Raw genomic sequence first — 27590 nt, 5'->3', positions numbered from 1 at the left:
TGTCCTGAATCGTTTTGCCTAGGTTTTCTTCTAGGGTTTTTATAGTGTTAGGTCTTATGTTTAAGTCTTTAATCAATCTGGAGTTAATTTTAGTGTTAAGGTGTCAGGAAAGGGTCCAGTTTCTGCTTTCTGCCCATGACTAGCCAGTTTTCCCAACACCATTTATTAAACAGGGAATAAATGGTGTTCTCTCTTTTATTTTTTATTAATCTGGTAGTGTTCTATTTTGTTGATCTTTTCAAAAAGCCAGCTCCTGGATTTATTGATTTTTTTTGAAGGGTTTTTTTGTGTCTCTATCTCCATCAGTTCTACTCTGATCTTATTTCTTGTCTTCTGCTAGCTTTTGAGTTAAGCTTTTAAATCTTCAATCCATCTGGAGTTAATTTTAGGTGTCAAGAAAGGGTCCAGTTTCTGCTTACTGCACATGGTTAGCCAGTTTTCCCAACACCATTTATTAAACAGGGAATCCTTTCTCCATTGCTTGTTTTTGTCAGGTTTGTCAAAGATCCGACGGTTGTAGATGTGTGGCATTGTCTCTGAGGCCTCTGTTCTGTTCCATTGGTCTATATCTCTGTTTTGATACTAGTACCATGCTGTTTCTATTACTGTAGCCTTGTAGTATAGTTTGAAGTCAGGTAGTGTGATGCCTCCAGCTTTGTTCATTTTTGCTTAGAATTGACTTGGCAATGTGGGCTCTCTTTTAGTTCAATATGAAGTTCAAGGTGGTTTTTTCCAGTTTTGTGAAGAAGGTCATTGGTAGCTTGATGGGGATAGCCTTGAATCTGTAAATTACTTTAGGCAGTATGGCCATTTTCACGATACTGATTCTTCCTAACCATGAGCGTGGAACAGTTTTCCATCTGTTTGTGTCCTCTCTTATTTCATTGAGCAGTGGTTTGTAGACCTCCTCAAAGAGGCCCTTTACATCCTTTGTCAGTTGTATTCCTAGGTATTTTATTCTCTTTGTAGCAATTGTGAATGGCAGTTCGTTCTTGATTTGGCTCTCTTGAAGTCTGTTATTGGTATATAGGAATGCTTGTGATTTTTGCACATTGGCTTTGTATCCTGAGACTTTGCTGAAGTTGCTTATCAGTTTCAGGAGATTTTGGGCTGAGACGATAGGTTCTTCTAAATATACAATCATATCATCTGCAAATAGAAATAACTTGACTTCCTCCTTTCCTAATTGAATACCCTTTATTTCTTTTTCTTACATGATTCCTCTGGCCAGAACTTCCAATACTATATTGAATAGAAGTGGTGAGAGAGGGCATCCTTGTCTAGTTCCAGATTTCAAAGGGAATGCTTCCAGCTTTTGCCCATTCAGTATAATATGGTCTGTGGGTTTGTCGCATATAGCTTTTATTATTCTGAGATACGTTTTGTCAATACCTAGTTTATTTAGATTTTTAAGCATAAAGCACTGTTGAATTTTGTCAAAGGCCTTCTCTGCATCTATTGAGATAATCGTGGTTTTTGTCTTTGGTTCTGTGCTGAATTATGTTTATAGATTTGTGTATATTGAACCAGCCTTGCATCACTGGGATGAAGCCTACTTGATTGTGATGGATAAGCTTTTTGATGTGCTGTTGCAATCAGTTTGCCAGTATTTTATTGAAGATTTTTGCATCTATGTTCATCATGGATATTGGGCTGAAGTTTTCCTTTCTTGTCAAGTCTCTGCTGGGTTTTGGTATCAGGATGATGTTCTTCTCATAAAATGATTTAGGGAGGATTCCCTCTTTTTGGACTGTTAGGAATAGTTTCAGAAGGAGTGGTATCAGCTCCTCTTTGTATGTCTGGTATAATTTGGCTGTGAACCCATCTGGGCTTTTTTTGGTGGGTAGGCTGTTAATTGCTGTCTCAAGTTCAGCCCTTGTTATTGGTCTGTTCAGGGTTTCGACTTCTTCCTGGTTTAGGCTTGGGAGGATGCAAGTGTCCAGGAATTCATTCATTTCTTCCAGGTTTACTGTTTTATGTGCATAGAGTTGTTTGTAGTAATCTCTGATGGTGGTTTGTATTTCTGTGGAATCTGTGGTGATATCCCCTTTATCATTTTTTATTGCATCTATTTGATTCTTCTTTTATTTTTTATTAATCTGGCTAGTGTTCTGTTTTGTTGATCTCTTCAAAAAAAAACCAGCTCCTGGATTTATTGATTTTTTTTTTTTTTTAAGGATTTTTTTTGTGTCTCTGTCTCCTTCAGTTTTGCTCTGATCTTAGTTATTTCTTGTCTTCTGCTAGCTTTTGAGTTTTTTGATCTTGCTTCTCTAGCTCTTTCAATTTTGATGATAGGATGTCAATTTTAGATATTTCCTTGCTTCTCATGTGAGCATTTCTTGCTGTAAATGTTCCTTTAGACACTGCTTTAAGTGTGTCCCAGAGATTCTGGTACATTGTTTCTTTGTTCTCGTTGGTTTCAAAGAACATTTTTATTTCTGCCTTCATTTCATTGTTTATCCAGTCAACATTCAAGAGCCAGTTGTTCAGTTTCCATGAAGTTGTGCAGTTCTGAGTTACTTTCTGAATTTTGAGTACTAATTTGATTGCTCTGTGGTCTGAGAGACTGTTATGTTATCTGTTCTTTTGCATTTGCTGAGGAGTGATTTACTTCCAATTATGTGGTCACTTTTAGAGTAGGTGCAATGTGGTGCTGAGAAGAATGCATATTCTGTGGTTTTGGGGTAGAGAATTCTGTAAATTTCTATTAGGTTTACTTGTTCCTGGTCTGAGTTTAAGTCCTGGATATCCTTGTTAATTTTCTGTCTTGTTGATCTGTCTAATGTTGAGAGTGGAGTGTTAAAGTATTCCACTATTATTGTGTGGGAGTCTAAGTCTCTTTATAGGTCATTAAGAACTTGCTTTATGTATCTGAGTGCTCCTGTATTGGGTGTGTCTATGTTTAGGATTGTTAGGTCTTCTTGTTTCATTGATCCTTTTACCATTATGGAATGCCCTTTTTTGTCTACTTTAATCTTCGTTGGTTTAAAGTCTATTTTATCAGAGAGTAGGATTGCAACTCTGGCTTTTTTCTGCTCTCCATTTGCTTGGTAGATCTTCCTCCATCCCTTTATTTTGAGCCTATGTGTATCCTTGCACGTGAGATGGGTTTCCTGGACACAGCACACTGATGGGTTTTGAATTTTTATCCAATTTGCCAGCCTGTGTCTTTTGATTGGGGCATTTAGCCCATTTACATTTAAGGTGAATATTGTTATGTGTGAATTTGATCCTGCCATTTTGATGCTAGCTGGTTGTATTTCCTGTTAGTTGACACAGTTTCTTCATTGTGTTGATGCTTTTTACCATTTGGTACGTTTTTTGAGTGGCTGGTACTGGTTGTTTCTTTCTGTTTAGTGCTTCCTTCAGGAGCTCTTGTAAAGTAGGTCTGGCGGTGATGAAATCTCTGAGCAATTGCTTCTTCATAAAGGATTTTATTTCTCCTTCACTTATGAAGCTTAGTTTGACTGGATATGAAATTCTAGGTTGAAAGTTCTTTTCTTTAAGGGTGGTGAATATTGGTCCCCACTCACTTCTGGCCTGTAGGGTTTGTGCTGAGAGATCAGCTGTGAGTCTGAAGGGCTTCCCTTTGTAGATAACCCGACCTTTCTCTCTGGCTGCCCTTCATTTTTTCTTCATTTCAACCCTGGTGATTTTGACGATTATGTGCCTTGGGGTTCTTCTTCTTGAGGAATGTCTTTGTGGTTTTCTCTGCATTTCCTGGACTTGAGTGTTAGCCTGCCTTGCTAGATTGGGGAAGTTCTCCTGGTAATATCCTAAAGAGTGTTTTCCAGCTTGGATTCCCTCTCTCCATCACATTCAGGTACACCTATCAAACATAGATTAGGTCTTTTCACATCCCATATTTCTTGGCAGCTTTGTTCATTTCTTTTTACTCTTTTTTCTCTAATCTTGCCTTCTTGTTTTATTTCATTGACTTGCTCTTCAATCTCTGATATCCTTTCTTCTGCTTGGTCAATTCAGCTATTGAAACTTATGTATGCTTTGCGAAGTTCTCGTGTTTTTCAGCCCCATCAAATCATTTATATTCCTCTCTAAGCTGTTTATTCTCGTTAGCATTTTGTCTAACCTTTTTTCAGTGTTCTTAGTTTCTTTGCATTGAGTTAGAACATGATCTTTTAGCTCAGAGAAGTTTGTTATTACCTACGTTCTGAAGTCTGTTTCTGTCAATTCATCAGACTCATTCTCCATCCAGCCTTATTCCCTGCTGGTGAGGAGTTGTGATCCCTTGGAGGAGGAGAGGCATTCTGGTTTTGGGTATTTTCCTCCTTTTTGTGCTGGTTTCTTCCCATCTTTGTGGATTTATGTACCTGTGGTCTTTGTAGTTGGTGACTTTCGAATGTGGTCTCTGAATGGATGTACTTTTTGTTGCTGTTGAAGTTACTTCTTTCTGTTTCTTAGTTTTCCTTCTAACAATCAGGCCCCCCTGCTATAGGACTGCTGGAGGTCCACTCCAGACCCTACTTGCCTGGGGATCACCTGCAGCAGCTGCAGAACAGTAAGGGTGGCTGCCAGTTTCTTCTGTTATCTTTGTCCTAGAAGAATACCCACCAGATGTCAGCCTGAGCTCTCCTTATGAGGTGTCTCTGGTTATACGGGGGTCGGGGAGTTGCTTGAGGAGACAGTCTGTCCCTTATAGGAGCTCTAGTGCTGAGCTGTGAGCTTTGTTTTTCTGTTCAGAGCTGCTGGGCAGATATGTTTATGTCTGCTGCAGTGGAACTCATAACCGCCTTTTTTTCCCAGGTGCTCTGTCCTGGGAAGGTTGGGCTGTATTTATAAGTTCCTGTCATTCTGCTGCCTTTTTTCAGAGATGACCTGCCCAGCAAGGAGATAGCCTAGTCACAGTCAGCCAGCAGAGGTGTTGCTGAGCTAGCTGCTGTTTGAACTTCTTGCAGTTTTGTTTATAGGGATATAGTTACAACTGCCTCGGTAATGGCGGTCTGCCTCGGTAATGGCGATCTGCCTCGGTAATGGCGGTCTGCCTCAGTAATGGCAAACTGCCTCAGTAATGGACTGCCTTTGTAATGGCGGACTGCCTCGATTATGGCGGACTGCCTAGGTAATGGCGGATGCCCTTCCCCCAACAGAGCTGGATTGTCTCTGTCTGGCTGTGCTTGCTGTGAAACTCTTAATCCAGAGTGTTTCAGATTGCTGGTCTTTGTGTTGGTGGGACCAGCGGAGTCAGATCACCTGGCTCCCTGTTTTAGCCCCTTCTTTTTTCAGTTGAATGGGCAACTCTGTCTCCCAGGCATTCTAGTTTCTAGTTTAAACGGCACCCGGATTTGTTTTTGTGTGCAGACCTGCTGCACAGGCTGAAACAGCCACGCTGAAGACTCTTGGCACTTTTCTGCCCAGGACTCTCCTGGTCTGTGTTCAGTAAAAATTCGTTTGGAAATGTGGCGATCACTCACCCTCTGCATTTTCGCTGTGAACTGCAATCCAGAGCTGTTCCTATTTATCCATGTTTATTTCAGAGTCAAACACTTCATATTAATGTAAAATATCTTCTTTTTCTATCTTTTTCTCTTTTTTTTCCCATAAAATTTCAAACACACACCAAAGTAGAAGGAAGGCAAAATGGTGAACCCATATATATACACACCAAATTTATACAGTTATAACACATGACAGTGTTGTTTCCGCCATTACTTTTGCTCATCCATATACCCTTAGTACTGGGTTTAAGGAAATAGAGAACTCCCGTTTAATCTTTTGGTAATAATGATACTTACATTTATGGAGCATTTAGTATATACAAGGCATCATCATCATCATAAGAGATTTGCATAAATTTTTCATTTAATTAAAAAATTATGTGTTACAACTATAAACCCATTTTATATATAAGGTAGGTGATATTTCAACCATTCTGTAGCCTATTCTGCTTTTTATTAACAGTCAGTTTATTGGTGAATAATACTATGTTTTTGCAACTTTGAAACTTTCAGGACTCTGATAATGGATACTCAATACCATGACTTCCAGCTGTCACAGTGAATCATTTGATCAATAAGACTTAAAACTAACAAAAATATCTCATTAAATTATGCAATATGTTACCCATAAAATATAACTTATTTTAAAATTCTTTTATTATGGAATTTTTTTGAGGTAAAATACATTTATCTTCTTTTTACTGATAAAAAAATAAAAAATATAGAGGATGTTAATGTATCCATGGCTATATAGCTTTTCAAGTGGTGGAAATGAGATTCTCTTAGTCTGTTTAACCCTAAGCCCTGTTTTTTAACCCATAATGCTAGATGTCTGTACTTGGAAGGCAGAATCCAAAGGGAAAAAAAGCCCCGAGAGATGTAGCATAGGAAAATGTAGATAACACTAGATTGAGAAATAGGATAACAAGATTTTATTTTGAGCTCTGTTCTTGGTCAAGTAATTTAACCTCTTTGTACTTTAGTTCTTTATTTATAGATGGTAGTAAGTCAGAGGTTATACAAAGAACCTTTTCGCTTGTGAAATCATAATTTCAAGGCAGTATTCAAAACAATTTGCTTTACATTCTTCTGTAAATCAAACAAGACTGTGTTCTTTATCTCTAAATTTCTCTTGTTAATTTACATTATTACTGAAAATTAAATATTTGAATTGTAAATTCGTAAACCTGGTGTATAATGTTATTACAGCTCTGTTACCGGTGGAAGGTGTCCAGGATCTTGGTGCTTTGAACAAAGAATTGGACAAAATATACAAACCAAGGAAAGAATGAAGCAACAAAAGCAGAGATTTATTGAAAATGAAAGCACACTTCACAGGGTAGGAGTGGGCTCAAGCAAGCAGCTCAAGGGCCTGGTTACAGAATTTTCTGGGTTTAAATACGCTCAAGAGGTTTCCCATTTGTTATTTGGTGTATACCCTATGTAAATGAAGTAGTGGCCTATGATCAGTCTGATTGGTTGCAGAATAAAGCACTAATCAGAGGCTGAAGTGAAGTTACATAGTTATATCCTATGCAGATATCTGATTAGTTGTGGAAAGTGATCAATCAGAGGCTGAAGTGAAGCTACAAAATTATATTTATATGCAAATGAAGACTTGACTGAAGACCAGCCTGATTGGTTGCAGGAGATGACCAATCAGAGATACTTTCAGTTTTTTTATCTGCCACACAGTAAAGGTAGGGCAGGAGGGTACGGATGCAAAGGAAGTAGGCTCTGTCCTTTTGTTACTTGGGTGTGCAAAGTTGGGGTTTTTGTTTTAATTTAGTTCTAGGAAGTCTGCATGTATTGGCCTTAGGTTCCCTGCCTCCAGATCCTATTCTCTTGCTTCAGCTCTAGTATGTTTGCAGAAATTAAAATTGTTGGAGGTATATTTTTGTATCTTTATGGACCTCAGTTTTACCTTCAGTATATATTGTTCATTCATTCATTTTCACCACCATTTTGCTTCTCAGCCTGGTAGAGAGAGTATGCTTGTGGTACCCTTACCCAGCCGAGCTGAACTGAATTGATTTTAGAGATGTGTGATGAACCCATGGATCTGAAAATGCTCTTGTCACACAATCATGGATGTAGGTGATACCGCTCTGATGACTGGAGAATCACCAGGGTCCTTTGTCTCACGCTGGTTTAAATATAACGACACGGACACATGTAGAGTGATCTTAAGGAGCAGAGAGAGTTTAATAAATGGGCAAGAAAGAAGGAAGAGGCTCTCCTGTATAGAGATGGAGGGTGTCTCCAAGCTGAGAGGGGGATCTCTGAGTGTGGTGGAACTCAGAGTATGGTGGAAGGCAGCCAGTTATTTTAGGAGGCTGGAGGAGGCGGTATCTGATTTGCGTAGGGCCCAGGGGATTTGTTTGACCAATATGTCATTTAGGTAACCTATGGAAAAAACTTGCCCTCCCACTCTAGCCTTTTAATATGCAAATGCAGGGAGCCAGGATGTTCTCTACACACCTGGGGATATATGAAGGTGGCCATGATGTTAGGCACTTATAGTGACAAGGAGGAGGAGGCAGGAATTGCCATATTGAGTGGACCCAGTTTCTAATGGCTTGTATTTGCATGTCAAAGCTTGCCAGCTCAGCTCTTAAGGCTGTTTTCCTGCTAGGCTAGAAACGTTTCTGGAGCTGCTTTAAAAGAAAAAAACCTTTCCAAGGACCCTTGTTCTCTCTATCTGCCTAAAATATTTTTTTTTGAAAGTTTGTAAATGTTTATTAACTGTCAGTGACTGATACAGGGGGATCGGATGAGGGGAATTTGCAGCAAGAAGTGCATGTTGAACAGGAAACAGAGTGAGGTGGGGCTTGCCCAGGACTCATTAGCAGGGGGGAAAAGCAGATGGGAGATACTTATAGTACTCCGTGTGTGTGTGTGTGTGTGTGTGTGTGTGTGTGTGTGTGTAAATGCAGAGAAAAAGAATCTGAAACACCCCGAACTGCCCTCAGTAGTCACATCTGGGGAGAGAGGAGGGTAGTGCTGTTCTTTGCAGAGAGTACCTGACAATACTTGTTTTCTGAGGTAGGTGCATGGATACACAAACAGAAATATGCATTTACTATGTATTGCTTACCAACACAAATGCAAGTATCCAACAGGATGGCACACACTAAGAAAATACAGGGAAAATGCTGATACCTAACTGTTGGCACACTGTAAGAAAAATGATGTTCAACTTTTCACTGTTATGAACTCTTGCTTTCACTTGCTGTACCCCTGATGATGAGGGATTCACAGCCATGCCCATGTTCGTGAAAGGTCACCAGGTTCTGCTTCTCATCATAGGCATGCATCCTATCCCTAAGGGGAGTTATTCTTCATCTTCATCAGGGTGACTAATCTCTTCATAAATCACTAGATAACTTCCTCTCTCACACTCTGTGGGTCCAGTTATCTTGTTAATCTTCTCAAGAGGTACTTTCTTTTCCCCGGGTGGGGGGCACAGCTGTTTTCCATCGTTTTGTGAGACAGATGCTTCTGGCACTCCCTTTGAATAATTTCCTTCCTCTGCTGGCTTCTTGGGCATCATCTTTGGAAAGTTCCCTTATAGCAAGCCGAAAGCCATCTGAGGATGTTCATCCTGATTCCCACAGCTATGGTGTCTATCAGAATCATTCCCCTGGAGGTCTGTGGCCCATTTATTATACATGAAAGTTGGGAGAGTGGCCTTGATACCTAGTTTAGTCATGGTCTCATGTTTCTCTTCATATACCCATGGGTGATTTTCTTTGAGTTTTTCAGCTTTTCCCAATTCTTCTTAGAGAAGTATCTGACAGTAACATTGAAGGCTGTGTGTCTCTTCTTTGGTATCTGAGCATCATCCCTGGGACTCTTTGCAAAGGTGCTGTTGCCATTCATGGCACTGGGAGCAGTTGGACCTCAGAGACGAAGCAGCGGTGGTAAGGTCAGCAGTAGCAGCAGTGAGAGCAATGGCCAAATAATTTCTTAACAACTCCTATAACATTCCCCCCTGAGGATATGTCACCCTAACTGCTGTTAACGGGGTTTTGGGCTGTGACTCTTTCTGGCTACTTCCTGCTAAAAAGGGGCATTGAATGGGGAACAGCAGCTAGGGCTCCTCCTGGGGTCGATCCAAGGGTCCTTGGAAGAATGGCGTGTCTATGTATGGTTCCATTTGCAGCACCACTTGGAATTTGATTGCTTCTAGGCAAGAAGAAACAATTTGAGTTACAATATTGAGTATACAAGGTCCAAATATTAATACAAGACAAATAAGCAAAAGGGGACTTAATAAAGGGGACAACCAATTCCATAAAGAAGACTGGAATTCATTAAAGAGGGATTGTAGTCACTTGGATGGAAGCCTGCATTTTCCCTTAGCCTGTCAGTAATTTTGATTTGATCTTTAAGTACCTGTATATTTTCTTCTACTAGAAGTGTTAATCCAGAAGCAGCATGTTTCATTTAAAAGTGCACAGGTACCTCCTGCTTCAGCTATAAGGACATCTAAGGCCTGTGTATTTTGTGCTGCTACTAGGCTAAAGAGTCTATAGATTGTTGCACCTCTATGACCCCTACAGTTGCCTTCCATCCTTGTTGCATCATAATAGAGATACTAAGTATTGACCTTTCAAGGAGAGGGATACTCATAAACTAGAATGTACCTCTGGCAATAGAATTGTCCAGCCATGGTTTTTTTCTAAGATGGGATTGTCATGTACATCCTCTCCCCAGTCTGCCCTTTCAGTTAAATCTCTGTATGAGGGCATAGAAATGATAGATTTTTTTTTTTTTGTCCAGTGTACTCGAGTTAGTGCAGTTTCTAGAAAACAGCCTGTAGTTAGGGATGTCCCCAGATGCTGCTGCCATCTCAGTAGAATTTAAAAATAGTTGGGAACTACTATAGCTATAGTACAAGTTCCTTTCCAATGCCTTGGGAGGATTAAGTGTATCCAGGAGCCACAAAGAAAATATAGCCCTGTTACTTGAAGGAATGGTTCTAAGTTATGGCTTGTGATATCTTAGAAGTTTCCTTTATGTATAATAGAGCCATCCTTGGGATAAAGATAACCATATTTAGGATAGTCATTTACGATGCCATTTGGAATTTGACATGCCAAGTCAGAGAAGGATCCACCTGGCAAATGGAGTTTTGAAAAATTAGAGATATAATATACCCTGGCCAGTTTCTCAGACATCTCAGTCCAGATGTCTCCAGTTTGCCCACAGATCTGTAAGCTGCTACTATTAGCAAACATCATACAAGGGTTTGGAATTCCATGTTGGGGCATGTTTAGCAAGAGTCATGTGTTATTCTTTACAATATAGTCAAGGTGATTACTTAGAGCATGCACTCCCATCAACGCTTCCAACCAGAAGGAGAGGTTAGATTCTGAAAGTCCCCCATTAGGGCTTCTGATCCTTGTAGATCACCCTTGTGCTCTTCTCCCCAAATCTTTGAACTATCAGCAATTACAAGTGTGATGTTATAACATCTGAGATATCCCAAATGTGGTCCTTCCCCACTACTTTTAAAGCAGAGGGAAGCATTTGCTATTACTCAGTCAACTTTTCCTAGCCTGAGGGTGTGAAGCTTATGTTTGAATCTTCTCCTGAGAAGAGTAGTCACCCTGTTGAAAGTGCTCCCATGTTTATCAGGCGAGTCTTTAAGGGTTAAAAGTAAAGCCAACAAAGGGAATCCTAAGACAGTGAGTACTGGGTCATTGTAAGGTTCTTTAGTGTCACTGAACTGAGGTGAACCACTTAGGAGAGACTCAACAATTAGTCTTGTCCTACAAATGGGCCATGGCAGATATTATAGGAGCTAAATGGTGTATTACTAAAATTGATAAAAAATCCTAACATATTTAGTGATAGTAAAACACTTATGTTTACTCCCTGTTAGTAACTGTTATTCTTGCTGTGAGGTTAATAATTAAGCAAAATGCTACAGTAATTGAGATTCTTTCTCTGACATTTCACCCTGAGGGTGCTATAGTATATAGTTCTACTTTGAGTGAGTATAGCAATTCCTGCAAGAGTGGAGTAGTAAATAATTTCCACCAAAAATAAGTTCTAATATTTGTCTCAAAAGAAGAGGTAGAAATGACAAAAAGTATTTGTTGAGGTAGGGGTGAGACTGAATAAGATGAGTAGTTCTCATTCAGTTACTCATCTTTTGTGATTTTCCGCTTAAGATTCTTCTGTTTCTTCACATTGATATTCGGGACGTTTCTCTGGGCTGTCAGGGGTTGCTCTCTCGTTACTCCAGGATTTGACTCGAGTGTGATGTATTCAGGAGTCAATTCCTGTAACTTTTATTGCTGAGGGGTGGGTTGGAAGAAGAAAAGCATAAGGCCCTTCCTAGGTTGACCGTAGGGAGGGAGAGCAAGAAGGGAGAGCCTTTACCAGTGGCAAATATCCTGGGTTAATTAGAAGTAGTCCAATTCCCTGGGGTTGGGCTTTCACTAATTGTGCTAATTCCTGTTGGAAGTGAGCCAGAGAGGTACATGCTTAACTAGCTCAGGCGTTTCTCAATCTAATAGAAAAATCATTGGGTGAGGAAAGGCTGTCCTTACAGTATCTCAGATGGGCTAAGACCTAATTTTAAAGGGGAATTTCTTATTCATAGTAAGGCCATGGGAAGAAGAGTGACCTAAGGAAGGTGAGTTTCTTGGGACAATTTTCTGAGATTTCTTTTGATAATATCATTAGTTTTCTCTATCTTTACTGAGGTTTGGGGTCTGCAAGCACAATGGAGATGATATTCTATGCCTAGTGCTTTCGAGACCCCTTGTGTGACAGCTGCCTTAAACGAGGGCCCAGTGTCATTGTCACTTTGAAGGTACTTAGGTAGACCAAAGCTGGGAGTTATTTTATTAACTAACACTTCTATTACCTCAGAGGCTTTTTCTGTACAACATGGAAATGCTTCTACCCAGTTAGTGAGGGTATCAACCCATACCAGCAGGTATTGAATGCCCTTTGTCTTTGGCATGTGGGTGAAGTTTATCTGCCACTCCTCCCTTGGATAATTTCCTATTCTTTGGGTTTGAGGAGGAAGGAGTTGCCTGTTCAGGGAATTATTTTTAAGACGGACTTCACAAGCATTAACAACTTGCTTAATTGTTTTTAGTAAGTTCTCTCCTGAAAACAATCTCTGAGCACATTGATAAGTTTTTCCTTTCCCAGATGAAAAGCTTGGTGAAGGATTTTAAGGACTTTCCATTGGCTGGAGGCTAGCAAGTGGAGTTTGCCATTCTTCAACTGTAGCCATCCTGAAGGCTGAAATGTATACCCTCAAGAAGTGGCCCATCTTATTTCTGCAGGGGAGTACTGAGGTTTAATTTCTCTTATGGAGCCTTCCCAGTTTAGAGGGGTTTGAAGTGTGCTGTTTTGAGGCTTCCTTGCTACTGACTTAGCTACCTGATAAGCTAATCTGTTTTCTTTGGCTACCTCATCTGTTTTCTTTTGATGTCCCCTATAATGCATCACTGCTGTTTCTCATGGAAAGAAAACTGAGGATAATAACCTGTTAATTTCCTGGTGATACTTTATAGATTCTTTGGTGGTAAGAAAATGCTTTTCCTTCCAGATGGCAATATGAGCATGGAGAACCAGGAAAGCATATTTGGAGTCAGTGTAAATATTAGCTACCTTTCCTTTGTTTAATTCACTTGCTCTTGTGAGAGCTATTAGCTTAGCTAATTGAGCTCTTGTGCTTGGAGGGAGTGACACACTTTCAGTGTTGTCATGTAGAGTGACTACTGCGTATCCTGCCTTATGGATCCTTTGTTCTACAAAAGAACTCCCATCTGTGAAGAGGGTCCAGTCTGGGTTCTTTAGGGGAGTTTCCTTGAGATCTTCCCTGGCTGCATAGGTCTGTACTATGATTTGCTTTCAATGATGCTCAGATTCCTCAGTTTCCTTGGGGAGGAAGGTGACTGGATTTAGACAGAACAAGTCTTTAATTGGATGTTGGAACCTTTTAACAGCTGGGCCTGATATTTAAGGAGTCAGCTTTCCCCCTCTAGACTACTGCACAAAAGCTTCCCCCTATAGTGCAGTAGTCCTGCCATGTTGGGGCAGGCATAAGTAGTTAAATCATTTCCTAGAGTTAATTTGGAGGCTTCTGGGGCCAGCAGAGCCACTGAGGCAATGGTTCGGAGGCATGCTGGCCATCCTTTAGCTACCAACTCAAGTTCCTTACTTAGGTAACCCACTGGCCGTTCAGCTGGTCCTTGGGCCTGTGTTAATACTCTCAGGGCCATTACCTTCCTTTATGATACATACAGATTCCTTTCCTATAGGAAGGCTGAGAGCTGGTGCCTTAAGCAAGTCTTGCTTTAGCTCGTCAAAGGCCTTTTGAGCTTCAGGTTCTTAGGTTAAAAGATGAGTTTTAGCTTCCTGAGTTTCTTTTATTAGGTTATAAAATGGACAGCCTATTTTGCCATACCCAGGTATCCATAGTCTACAAAATCCTGTAATGCCCTTAAATCTTCTTAGTTGCTTGAGGATTTGGTGGAGGGGAAAGGAAGAAATAGGCTTAATTCTCTCCTTCCCTAATGCTCTGGTCCCCTCCGACAGCATTAAGCCTAGGTATTTTACTTAGGTTTGTATAGCTGGGCCTTGGGCTTTGAAACCTTACATCCTCTTTTAGCTAAGAAGGTGAGAAGAGCTTCATTGCCTTCCTGAAAAGCATCCTCATTTGGGGCACAGAGCAAAATATCATCAATATTACTGCAAGACCCTAACTTAAGGATGAAATAACTCAGAGAGGTCTTGTGGCAGTGCCTGTCCAAACAGATGAGGACTATCTCGAAATCCCTGAGGCAACACCATCCATGTTAACTGGGGAGTCTGGCTGGAGGGATATTCGAAGGCAAACAGGTATTGAGAGTCAGGATGTAACTGTATGCAGAAAAAGGCATCCTTTAAATCTAGGATTGTAAACCATTTAGTTCCCTCAGGTGTTTGAGTTAACAGGGTATAGGGATTAGAGACCACTGGATGGATTGGAACTGCAGCTTCATTAATGAGGTGAAGGTCCTGAACTAGGCTCCATTCCTCATTGGGTATTGCAGGGGCTATTACAAGGTTTGAGGAGGCCCTGCATCTTTAGGTTTTTAATAATGGCTTCTAGCCCTTTCCTAGCCTCTGGTCTTAGGGGATACTGTCTCTGGTTAGGAAAAGAAGTGGGATCCTTAAGATAGATCTGGACTGGCCTAGCAGTTATAGCTCAACCTATTCTTCCTTAAGTTGCCCACACTTGTGGATTAATGGTAGCTTCCATCAGGGGGAGACAAAGAGTTTTTTTTTTCAACTAATAATCGATGTATTAAAAATAGTTGACTTAAACATCTGCAGTGGTGACTTCCACCTCAACTCCTGGCTTAATACTGATGGAAGTAATCTGCTTAACAATCTCAGAAGGACTGTGCAACTCAATGAGTTGCTTGTGGTTTCTCATCTGGAAACAATCCCATGTTTTAGAACCTTCACCACAAGGAATTTTTCTTGTAGTGATTCTCAAAGTCTTCGTAGGCATTAGAACTGGTCCTTTCACTGAGATTTTCTTCCTTTGCTCCTCTAATCAAGTCAGCACACACCTTCTCCAGGGATTTTACATTGCAGCTGATTAGAGTGATTCAGATTTGATGAACTGCCACCTCTGGCTCCATGGGCTTTTTTCTGGTATCCTTAAAAGCCATGGCTGCTGCATGGCTTCCTGACCGACTTGTTTCTGGGCCAGAGCGAACAGCAGTGAGTCAGGAGCAGATCTACAACCCGCAACAGCTATGACCAGGTCTTCCTCAAAAAGCTGCAGGCCCTGGATCTAGAATATCTCTACCAAATAAAGGAGTGAGACTCTCAGGCATGATTAAAAAGGCATGTTTAAATAAGTACCCCCATCTGCAACTAAGGGACTGAGAAAAATATCGGGTAAGAGTTTTTCCTGTTAACCCTTTATGGTCATGCTCTGGGAAGAAGGGAGGCCTGGATTAGAGAGGAGGAAAGAGAGACTGGCTCCAGTATCCAGAAGGAGATCTTCCTTCCTTCCTTTAGTTTCCAGAATCACCCAAGGCTCCTGTGCTGTAATGGCAGTCTGAGCTGCTGGAGCTGGGGGTTTGAGCCCTGGGACCCATCAGTCCTGTTGGACCATCTGTGAGACTGGTTCTGAACCCAGTGACCTCTGTCTTTGAGAGCAGATCCATCTCCAGTGGTCTCTGCCACAGGCTGGACAGGGTTGGGGTGACTTTGTCTTGTTGCCTGGGCATTTATTCTTAAAATGCCCTTACTTGCCACATTGATAACAGCTAATGGATGCACCTTAGGGATCCTGTACTTTACAGGCTTGCAACACTGCTACTAGAGCCTCTGTTCTTTTGTATTTCCTCTTCTTTTCTTGGGCCTCCTCATGATCCACTGAAGTGGCTGTTTTCAGGAGGCTCTCTAGGGTGCTAACTGGTTCTATAGCTTGTTTCTCTAGTTCCCTTCCAATATCAGGAGCTACCTGTGTATAAACTTGTCTTTCAAGATGAGCTGTTCCGCAAGTGAATCGGGATAAAGTGGTGTGTTTTATTAGTGCTTCTCTCATTCTTTCCATAAAGGCTGTGGGGTTCTCATCTGATTTTTGGTCTATCATGGACAGTTTAGAGTAATTGAGAAGTTTGGCCCTGATCTTCCTTAGGCCCTCTAGTATACACCTTAAAAAGTGCTTCCTTTTCCACTCATCTCCTGAGTTATATAGGGGTTCCAATCAGGGTTGTCTGCTGGAACTGCTTTCCTTCCTAGTGGGAATGGAGTTTCCACTTCTTCCTTACCTTCTTTATCTCCTCTTTTTCTCCTTGGTCTGCTATAGGAGGCATGTTTTTTAAATCTCCATATATTTTTCTGCTGCCTGCAGAACTGCCTTCTTCTTTTTTTTTTTTCTTTTTTTTGAGACAGAGTTTCACTCTTGTTACCCAGGCTGTTGTGCAATGGCGCGATCTCGGCTCATCGCAACCTCCGCCTCCTGGGTTCAGGCAATTCTCCTGCCTCAGCCTCCTGAGTAGCTGGGATTACAGGCACGCACCACCATGCCCAGCTAATTTTTTGTATTTTTAGTAGAGACGGGGTTTCACCATGCTGACCAGGATGGTCTTGATCTCTTTATCTCGTGATCCACCCGCCTCGGCCTCCCAAAGTGCTGGGATTACAGGCTTGAGCCACCGTGCCCAGCAGAACTGCCTTCTTTTCAGCCACAGTGAGGGTCTGACTTAGCAGCAACAGAACATCTCTCCATGTGAGATCAAAGACCTGAGTTAAGTTTTAGAAAATTTCTATATACCTACTTGGTCATCAGAAAATTGGCCCAAGTCTCCCTTTATTTGCTTAAGGTCCTGTAATGAGAAGGGAAATTGAACCTTCATGGCACCATTCCCATCAGGCATTTCCTGCAGAGGGAAGAGTGAAGCAGGGAGAGTAGGATATACTGGAGATGGTGGAGTTGGAGGAGCTGATAGTATGAAGGGAGACTGGAAGGATTGGGACACTCAGCAGCTGTCTCAGATTATTCCTCTGGAACCTGCTTTAGCTCTGGGGAACTATTCCCTGTGGGCTTGTCTGCTGTGGCTGCTAAAAGAACTGGGTCAATTGTACAGAAGTTGTAAAGGTCTGAGTGGTCTCGCAGGGCAAAAAAGGTCTGTAATAGGGGACCTCAGTCCATTTGCTCATCTGTCTGCAGAAAAGATCTAACTGTTGGATAATATTAAAATCAAGGCTCCCCTGGCAGATCAGGTTTTGTCTGTCCCCAAGATGGTAAGAAGGCCATGCCCTTGTGCAATAGAATATGAGTCACTTTTTCTTCAAAGTCTGAGGGTTGAAGGAGTCCCAGTGCTTTACAATATAATCCAGAGGAGTGTATGCAGAAGATGATCTAGAAAGAGAAGTGAGAATAAAAGTGTCCTTTTAGTCTTCTTCCTTTTGGTGTATGACCCAGGATGGAGAAGAAAACAGTAGGGGACATTCTTCTAACTATTTTCCCTCCCTGGTTCCTGGGTCCCAGCACCCAGTTAAATGTGCTGCCCATGGCTATAGGCGTGAACCCGCCAAGCCATGGCACCAGAGAAACTAGACTTTCGAGGTCTAGTCACGCTTATTTAAGTAGTCCCAGTCCTTTGCTTATTATGTTCCTTTGACCTCCTAGACTTGTGAAAAACTATGTAATCGGGCCAGGCCCCTTTAATGGAGGGGGTGTGCTCTATTGAACTCTGTATCTTGCTATTATGGCCCATGCTAAAGCATTTACCCTTAGAAAAATGGTTCCAGTTAACTTCCAGACTTAAGATCCCCTTTACTAATTAAGTACTGTCTCAGTTGATGACAGAATAGGTGCCTTAAAGGAATGTAGGAGCTAAATGGCTGTTTTCCTGCTGATGGGACAATATTGAGACTAAAATTTGGCTGTGGAAGACATCTAACTCCTAACTGTTGAAAGCAGAATTTTCCCGTTCATGGAAGAGGCTTAGAGCCTGATTTCTAGCTGTGCAAAAGGAAGCTGTGGTGTTACCATTTAAAAAAAAAAAAAAAAGTGCCTCTTGTAGACGATTTCCATTTCCACTAGGGGGCACTGTTATCTTAGAAATACTGTTGGCTCCCCAGAGAAGTGGAGAGAGAGATCTGGAGATGCTGTGTGTTTTCCAGACCAAAGGATTGAGAGAGAGGGAGACGCTCACTGTTGAGGGAGTGGGGAAGACCCTCTGTTAGAAGATTGCAATGGCATTCCTGAGCCAAACTCCTGGTTACCAAATTCCGACACAGTTGACACACACAGAGACAGTAAGAGACTGCGAATAGAAAACGAAGGAAACTTGTGACAGGATAGCTGAGGATTCTCTGCCAGCACCTGAAATGGGCTGTAGGAGGCTGGGTCTAGACCACAGGCCTTTGAATCATGCCAGGGTGTGCGCTGCCCAGATATTCTCAGTTGCCTCAGAACTTTTCCCAGCCTTGCATGATGGCAAGGTCTCCCCATAAAAGGAAACTCATTCGAAACATGGCGAACATTCTCAATGACCTGTGGGTATTGGGGGAGGGGGCGGTTCTCCATGTTCTCACCAGCAAGCCTCACATCTGAGTCTTTAGAAAGGCAGCCAAGGTTAAGTGTAGCTAACCAGCTGACAGATGCCTGTTGATTGATTTGATTTGATTTAAAAATAGACGCCAAGAGCATCTCAGAATGATAGATTTTGCGCTCACTCCCATTATTACTGCTCCGATGAATGTTTTACCTCGGATTCACGGCCAGTGCACCAAAATGCTATAGCTCTGATAACTGGAGGAACACCGGGTCCTTTGTCTGCGCTGTTTTAAATAAAACGACACATATGTGGAGTTGTTTTAAGGAGTGGAGTTTTTAGGCAAGAAAGAAGGAAGAGGCTCCCCCATACAGAGACAGAGGGAGAGGGTCTCCAGGCTGAGAGAGGGAACCCCCAGTGTGTCAGAAAAGAGCCAGTCATATTAGGAGGTTGAGGGAGGTGGTGTCTGATTTCCATAGGGCCCAGAGGATTGGTTTGACTAGGTTTGTCATTCATGTAGCCCACAAAAATCTGGCCCTCCCACCCTAGCTTTTTAATATGCAAATGCAGGGCGCCAAGATGTTGTACATACGTGAGGATATGTGGGGGCGGCCAGGATGCTAGGTACTTGTAGTTACAAGAAAGAGGTGGGAATTGCCATGTTGAGTGGACCCAGTTTCTAGTGGCCGGCATTTGCATATCAAAGCTTGCCGGCCCGGCCGTTCAAGCTGTTTTTCTGCTATGCAACAAATGTTTCTGGAGCTGCTTTAAAAGAAAAAAACTTTGCCAAGGATCCTTTGTCTTATCTGCCCAACATAATTTCTTAATAACTCCTATAATGGAGATTAATGACTCCATAGCTGTCCAAATAGTGCACGTAGATTATGGACCAGATTATCATTTATTATCTGTCCCTATCATAAAATAATAGTTTTATTTCTAAGAAACTTTGTGTTTTCAAAACTTACATCCCGTGATAGTTTGAGTCACAAAAATTTTTTAGGAGAGAGGTAACATGGCTTTCTACAGGTGAACTGCCTGATGGGACTTAATCTTAAATTGAAACTAGTGTGAGGTATCCAGAAAATGGTAGAGTTGAGTGAAATTTTAAAAGGCAGGCAAGAAAAGAATTCTAATTTTTTTTGGTAAATGTAAAAAGGAGCTTTTTTTTTTTTTTTTTTTTTTTTCCTTCTTCCCTGATCAGCTTCCTGCCTACTGCCCACCCCTTGGCTGGATTTGAAAATATTTTGCTTTGAATTGTTTACCTCTTTGAGACATACATCAAATTATCCTTTAAATTGCCGGGAATCTGGCAAGAGATCAGAATGCCTGTTTTTTTGTTTTTTAAAACCAGCTTTTCAGCCAGGCGAGGTGGCTCACACCTGTTAATCCCAGCACTGTGGGAAGCCAAGGCCAGCAGATTGCTTGAGCCCAAGTTCAAGACCAGCCTTGGTATTACGGTGAAAACATGTCTCTACAATAAATACAAATATTAGCAGGGTGTCGCGGCACATGCCTGTAGTTCCAGCTACTTGGTGGGGGGGGGGGGGGCGGGGACTAAGATGGGCATATCTCTTGAGCTAGGGAGGTTCAGGCTACCATGAGCCAAGATTGTACCATTGCACTCCAGCCTGGGTGACAGAGTGACTTTGTCTAAAAAAAAACTCAAACAAAAAACCAACTTTTCATCTTGCTTATTAAAAAATTTCTTAGTTTGTTGTGAATGTTTGCTAAGTGACAGTGTACAAAAAGGACTTGAGAACTAATTAATAAAAGGTATATTCCTATAATTATTTTAAACAAGTAATTTTTTCTGTCCAAAGATTTGAAATAGCTTCTCAATATACAAATGGGAAAATATAAAATAATGCAGACAAGGTTATTTGTAATTGTGATTAGATAATAAAATGAGAGCTAAGATTTACATATAATTGCATACTATTGCTGTCATGTACAGTTGCTGAAAGAATAGGTCAATCATTTGCCTATAGGGAAACAAACAGAAGTTTCTCATTATCAAGATACAAAGAATAAAAGCATAGGAAAGCATGCTTTTCATGATACTGGTACTTGAGGTATAGTTCTAATGTTCTTGACACTTATTTTTGTGTGATTATTTCTTGTAATTAGACTCTATGCAGATACCATAATGCCAAAATAGGATTTTAATATTTTAGGTGTGTCTCTTGCATATGTTTAGCTGGATTAAAAATATTTGGGCAATGCTTGTCTTTTGAATAGCCTTTTTTTCATTTACTCTGATGATTATTATATTTTCATGCATTTAAAAAGTTAGCTTTATTGTGATGTAGTTAAGATCCCAAAGTATACAATTTTATGTTTTTCAATATATCCTCAGAATTATGCAGCCATCACCACAATCTGGTTTTAGAACATGTTCATCCTGCCCCTAAAAGAAACCCATTAGCTGTCACTCCCCATCCCTACTCCCAGACCTAAGCAATGACTAATCTTTCTGTCTCTATAGATTTTTTTATTCTGGTCATTTCACATAAATGGAATCATCTATTATATGGTCCTTGGTGACGACTTTCACATAGTATGTTTTCTGTCCTCATTCATACTGTAGCATGTATCAGTACTTCATTTTATTGCAAAGTAATATACCATTGTATGGGTAATCCCACATTTTATTTATCTGTTCATTGGTTGATGGACATTCGGATTATTTTTGCCTTTTTGTCCTTAAGAATAGTGCCCCTATGAATATTCTTGTACACCTTTCTATTGGGTATATACCTAGGAGTAGAATTGCTGGGTCATATGGTACCTTTATGTTTAACTTTTTGGGGAGCTACCAAATTGTTTCCTAAGGGACTGCACCATTTTACATTCCTACCAGCAGCATATGAGGTTTCAATTTCTCCACATCCTTGCCAACATTTATATGGCATTTTGATTCTAGCCATCCTAGTGGTTGTGAGGTGGTATCTTATTGTGTGTTTTTTAATAAGGCACTTCACTATCGTTGTGGCTTTGATTTGCATTTCTCCGAACACAAATGATGTTCAGCCTCTTTTCATGTGCTTTTTAAATAAGGCCATTTTTATACTTTCTATGGATAAAAAAAGTCTTTTCATTTTTTTATGCCCCCTTTTAAATTGGTCATTTGTGTTTCTATGTAGAGTTTAAGGGTTTTTTATGTGATATTGTATAAGAGTCCCGATTAGATATAGGATTTGCTGAAATGTTTTCCCAGTTATATGAGTTGTCTTTTAACTTTTTGATGGTATTATTTGCAACCAAAATATTTTTAAATTTTGATGAAGTCCAACTTTATTTCTTTGATCTTTTGGGATTTTGGTATTGTATCTAGGAAACTATTGCCTAACTCAAGGTCATGAAGATTTCTTCTAAGAATTTTATTTAGTTTCTTCTAAGAGTTTAATAGTTTTAGCTCTTACATATAGGCCTATGATTCATTTAATATTCACGAATGTTATGAAGTAGCAGTCTAACTTTATTCTTTTGCTTGTGACTATCCAGTCTTCTGGTTTTTGATGTAGAGATTATAATATATACCCATAACTTGACTGTCTATAATGGTAATCAGAATCTTTATTCTCTTCTGATAAATACAAGGACTGTAGAATGTTGGAATGCCAGCCACCTCTGTTGTGAGTTATATGCCATAGTTGCTAAATATATATATTTTTGGTTTTACCCACAAGTTATATACCGTTTTGATTATTGTATGCATTGTTACTTTTGTTTTTTCTTAGATTTAATCAAAAGTTCACCATTTCTCTTCCCTGTTCTTTTTTTCAGCTCAATTCGTTATTCTTTATTCTGAAATAAACTCAAGAAACTTTAGCAGTTCTTTCAGTAAGTCTGCAAATTCTGTTTTTGCTTAGCTGAAAATATATTTTTCTGTCTTGAAAGACTGTTTCCTTTCAAAAACAATTTTTGGATACCAGTTATTTACTCAACCCTTTGAAGATGTTAGTCCACTGTGTTCTGGATTCCATTATTGCTGCTGAGAAGTTGGCTATCATTGATAATTGTTTTATGAATAGTCTGCCCTTTCTCTATGGCTCATCACTTCTCATTGTTTGATGTTTTATAGTTTTTTCATAAGCTTTAGTCCTGCTCTGCAGCTGTGTAACGGTGAAATTGTAAGCCTTTAGGGGAAGGCCTCATTCATATTTTTATTGAGATTAATATATTCATGTTATCTTTTCTACCTAGCAGAATGCCTTGTACTTAATACATTCCCAGGAGACTCTTTAGTTGAATTACTTTATATAGCCCCTTTCCTAGCAGTGTGTGGTTTAGAATATTTAAAAATATTTACCTAAAAATATAGCAAATACTTAGAAATGTTCATTTGTTTTTTTTTTTTTTAAAAAGAATGGGTTATATGTGACATAAATTTTTTTTTTTTTATGTAACATGATATGATCATGGCATCAGTAGGAAGGGAAAAAAACTCATTGTGTTGTATAAAAATTATTGCCTTTGTGGTTAGGGTTAACATTTTTATTTAAAAAGATATTTTATATTGACTGATAAGTATAACATGTTATACTATAAATCAGAATATTTTGATACAGGATTATATAGTTTACTGATTATTTTTTAAACTGTAAAGACTCATGTTTTATTCTTATAATATAGATCTGGAGGGTGGGAGGGAGTGGTCTCTTTTTGCATCTAGTTCGTTATTACTATCAGAAGGATAGAGCAGAGAGAGAGACACACACCATCCCTGTATATAAGAGAAGATAGAATCAATGGTTTCATCTGTTACCAGATGAGAATAACATGACAGTGAAACAGAAAATTGGGGTTTTGTTTGGAATTGAGAAATATGTTTTAAATATAACTCACTTGCATTATCAGGTTATAGTGATGTTCTTTTCTCATATTCTGGCCTCAAAAACTTAAATCTGCCTGAAACCATTAGCTCTTCTATGTCCACTGTCAATGCTATAAACCATATTCTTGAGTCTTTAAAAGGTCTGCCCTCTGTTGGTTTCAGATATCACTGTTGTAACTTAGATGTAACCTTGATGCTGTAGTAATAACTTGAATTTGGGATTTGTGGCTGCAATTAGTTAGCCTAATCAAACACATTAGGAATTGCATTATATCTACTTCTAATTAACTGTGTTTCCTTAGGGCAAAATAATATTTTTAAGTGTTAAAATTGTTAAAGTTGACATCTTCTGGACTCATTCCTGTCTAAGATGTAATGACCCTTCCCCCCCCCCTCTTATATTTAATTAAATATAAGAATTAAATTCTTACATTTAATCCTCCTATAAATACTAAATATATAATTCTTTCAAATATTTAATTCTTTTTTCATTTATTTACGTGTTGTGTGTGCATATGTGTGTGAATAGACTAAGCTTTGATCCTTAGTAAAAAAAAAAGTATCTGAATGTCACAGTTAATCAGATTTTACACTAGAACTCAGATACTGGTTGTGTTTGAACTTAAGATATTTAAGCTTAAAGCCTTCAGAACTGTAATCCGATCCAAATGGATAGAATGATGTTATTTAAATGAAACAGCAGAATAACTTATTTAGTAGTTATATTTTCTAGGTCCTTCCCTATTCTTACTGAATCATAATCTCTTGGAGTAGGGCACCAGCTCTCAGGTATCTTTTTTAATGCTAAGATTTGAGAATTTGTAATAAGGGAATTTTAGGAATAAATTCTATATTCAGTGTAATAGTCTATGGACAGCAGCATATATCAACCTTTCAGGTTGAGGGAATAAACACTAGTCTGATGTGAAATTGATTTTTCACTCATCGTTGATTTTTCTGTGCATTTGGAAAGTACTGAGTTAGAAAAGGCAGAGAGGAAAGTAGCACATTATCAGATTCAAGAAGCAGCCAAATTGGGTCTTAGAAGATATGGCTGTGACATGGGAAGTGAGACAATTACCTACTTATTATTCATACTTTAGAAGTGTTTTAAACTCTTTGAGGTCATAGAACAACAAAATACCTTTGCAGAATTTTGACCACATGGTAAAGTTATATTCCTTGGAAAGTGATTAAAATAAGTCATTGTATAAAGTAAAATGAGGAAGTATTTTTCTCTTTTTGTCCTTTTTCCACTATGTAGAGGTTACCTTTGTTTATTAAGTTTTGGGTGTATTTCTCTAGATCTTTTCTCTGCTAATGAATGTATATGTATTTATATATAGATATGCACACATTTATTTCTGTTCACTTATGTGTATTCATATTTTAAACATTGGTATGCACAAATTACCTCTTCTTCCAAAGACTATAGCAGTTCATGTTCCCATCAGTGCAGTCTTTAATAGTTTTCTGACTATGATAGAGAATGTACTTTTACTATTTGTGAGTTTGAGGATTATTTTTTATATATTCTCTAGTTGTGTTTCTTGCTTGATTTGCTTATTGATTTTTTTTTTTAGGCCTATTTTAAAATTGAGTTGCTAGGGTTTTTTGTTGATTTGTTGGAGCTCTTTATATGTGTGAATATTTAGCCTTTGTCTGTTTTATTGAAAATAATATTTACTTGTAGCTTTTTAATGACATAATAATAACTAACATGTTGCTTTCTGCCAGGAATTCTTCTGCGTGTTTTATGTATATTGGTTTATTTAATTCTCACTGTTGTCATCTCCACTCTGTGGAGGAGGCAACTGTTAAATTTGAATCTAAAAAGGCTCTATATTTTACTTTTACTTTTTTCTTTTTTTTTGAGACAGAGTCTAGCTTTGTTGCCCAGGCTGGAGTACAGTGGCATGATCTCTGCTTACTGCAACCTCTGTCTTCCAGATTCAAGCAATTCTCCTGCCTCACCCTCCTGAGTAGCTGGCTAATTTTTGTATTTTTAATAGAGATGAGGTTCCACTGTTGTTGCTCAGGGTGGTCTTGAACTCTGGACCTCAAGTAATCTGCTGCCTTGGCCTCCCAAAGTGCTATTACAGGTGTGAGTCATTGCACCCTGCCCTATATTTTACTCCATATAATAGTTTTGAAATCAAAATTGTTAAACTTAGCCTTAGCTCTATATTTTTATCTGCAACTTGATATAAGACTAATTTTTAATTTTTTTTAAATTTAGGGATATCATTTAGATGCTATGATAATTTTAGTATAAATATTCCTTTAGGAATATTAATACAAATATATGTCAAAATATATAATGCTGTAATATGTGAATACAAATGTTCCATAAACTTTTGGAGACATCTGTCCTATTTCTATTTAGAAGCAACCCTCAGTAGCATATTCTCCTTTATTTTCTTTTCTCCTGATTACCAGAGTAGTCTGTTAATCACTGTGTTTGCCAGTTGTTTTGCTTTAATCCATTGGCAACTCTGCTGTCAGAATAATCATCTTAAGTACAATTTTGATCATGCCATTCACTCCTTTGTTTAGAAACTCAGTGATATTATGTTTCATGCTGAGTGAAGGCTGGGTTCTTTACTTAGCAGAGTGTTTGAAGATGTGTATAATTCTGCTTCACCGATGTGTAATTTTGCTTCACCTTTACCTATCAAGAGTTACCTCGACAACTTTTCTTGACACTTTAACTCCATACTATAGATACATGGATTTATTTTTCTTTTTGTACAACCACATTCTCTTGGCTTCACGATTGGATCATTCAGTGTTTTTAATCAGCAGAAGTTGTTTACTGGCTGACTGAGCACATAGGAAATTTGAGGATATTTGGTACCTCACAGAATTTTTAGGAAGGCTGGAGAACCAGGATTAAGGATAAGCTTCCAAGTAATATGCCTCAAATAATATATGAGAACTGTCAGTCTTGCGCCACCAAGCTGCCTAGCTGCTGCCCGTTCTGGGATAGGAATTTTGATTCTATAGCCACTGTGGGGCCACCTCCATCACTGCTGTTGTGGAAACGTGATGCTTCTGCTGTTGCCTATACCACCCAAAAATGGTAGCTCCACATCAAGTCCATTTTATCATGTGACTTACTTCCAAACTGCAATCTTGTGCTGGTGCCTGTGAATGTCTGCATCATAGTTGCCGGGTATAGTGGGATTTTTAGGTTTGAAATATATTTTGGAAGGTTGGAGTCAGTAATGTGAGAACTTTCCTAAATGCAGGAAGTTTCTTCAGAAGCTGATAGGCAGTTTTGAATATGATAAATATCTACTATAATACTTTTGCTCATATTTTTTCATCTGTAATGTTTTTCCATTTTCATCTCCAGGTTAACAAATTCTGTGCAAAGACCTACTGGAATTTTACTTTTTGAGTTAGTCTGCCTGACTCTTTTTTATCTGAATTTTCTTACAACTTTACCAACATATCTTTTCCTGTAAGACAGTATCAGAGAACACAAGTATTAAGTATATTCTGGTGTAAGAGTCAAACAGTGTGGGGAGATGGAGAATAAATTGCTGAAGTCTTCATCTCTCACCTCCCCCCACCCCGACACATACCAGTTTAAACTGCTACCCCCTTTCTAGATATCCCTTGATTACAAAATTATAGTCTTTGGTTTTAGTTTGATATATAAGATGATAACATGGCACTTAATGGTAAATTTGTTGAGTATGTAAGGCTTTATCTTTTAGCCTTTCATTTAGTATACTAAAACTATTCATTTGTATAGAAGAGTATGATGTGAAGGCCTGACTTAAGGTAATAGAAATTAAATTATTTTGGAGGTAAGAATGTACAACTTGGGGGATTTAATAAATATAAAGATAAAGGAATCAAAGTAGATGCTAAGGTTCTAGCTTGGGGTGAATATGAATATATATGCACACATATATTCATACACACACACACACACACACGCACGCACGCACACGCACCCATTAAGTGAGACTAGAAGTGAACCCTTTGGCACTATTTTTCATTATTGCAGGAGCACCTTTACTCATATTTTTCATTTGAACTTAAATTGTTTGGGGAGGTTCTAAAATGTTCACATCTGGCATAGATTTCCACAGTTTGGGAAAGACACAGAAAAATATCATTTTTTTGATAGAGTTGTGTCTGAGACTTCATTGCTGGATTATGAATAAGACCTCTCAATAAGAAGTTGGATTTTTCCTTATGAAGGCACAGTACTTTGAGTAAATTTGAATCTATTTT

The 27590-nt window shown here is 39.2% G+C and overlaps 1 protein-coding gene and 1 pseudogene across 13 annotated transcripts in view; one reads left to right on the top strand and one right to left on the bottom strand.

The window, feature by feature from the left end:
* Nucleotides 1-27590, top strand: part of CEP85L (centrosomal protein 85L) — a 256166-nt gene that overhangs the window by 110875 nt on the left and 117701 nt on the right. For 5 of the 12 annotated variants that reach the window (XM_078369981.1, XM_017971340.4, XM_035296581.3 and 2 more), the window contains exon 3: nucleotides 22289-22345. The exons of 5 other annotated variants lie outside the window; for them this stretch is intronic. In XM_078369981.1, coding sequence (XP_078226107.1) covers nucleotides 22289-22345 — 57 coding nt within the window. Of the gene's footprint in view, nucleotides 1-6665; nucleotides 6796-22288; nucleotides 22346-27590 lie in introns of all 12 variants that reach the window. 2 more of the 12 variants (XM_078369984.1, XM_054254366.2) reach the window with 1 other exon arrangement.
* LOC118152964 (small ribosomal subunit protein uS10 pseudogene) lies at nucleotides 6374-16253 on the bottom strand (annotated as a pseudogene). The gene is made up of 2 exons (XR_013534504.1): nucleotides 9855-16253; nucleotides 6374-9644 (listed from the first exon to the last, which is right to left on the bottom strand). The product of XR_013534504.1 is annotated as a small ribosomal subunit protein uS10 pseudogene (transcript).

Source organism: Callithrix jacchus, chromosome 4 (assembly GCF_049354715.1).
Source record: "Callithrix jacchus isolate 240 chromosome 4, calJac240_pri, whole genome shotgun sequence".
Taxonomy (NCBI): domain Eukaryota; kingdom Metazoa; phylum Chordata; class Mammalia; order Primates; family Cebidae; genus Callithrix; species Callithrix jacchus.
The sequence above is the reverse complement of the archived record's forward strand: the minus strand, read 5'-3'. Positions and strand labels throughout refer to the sequence as shown.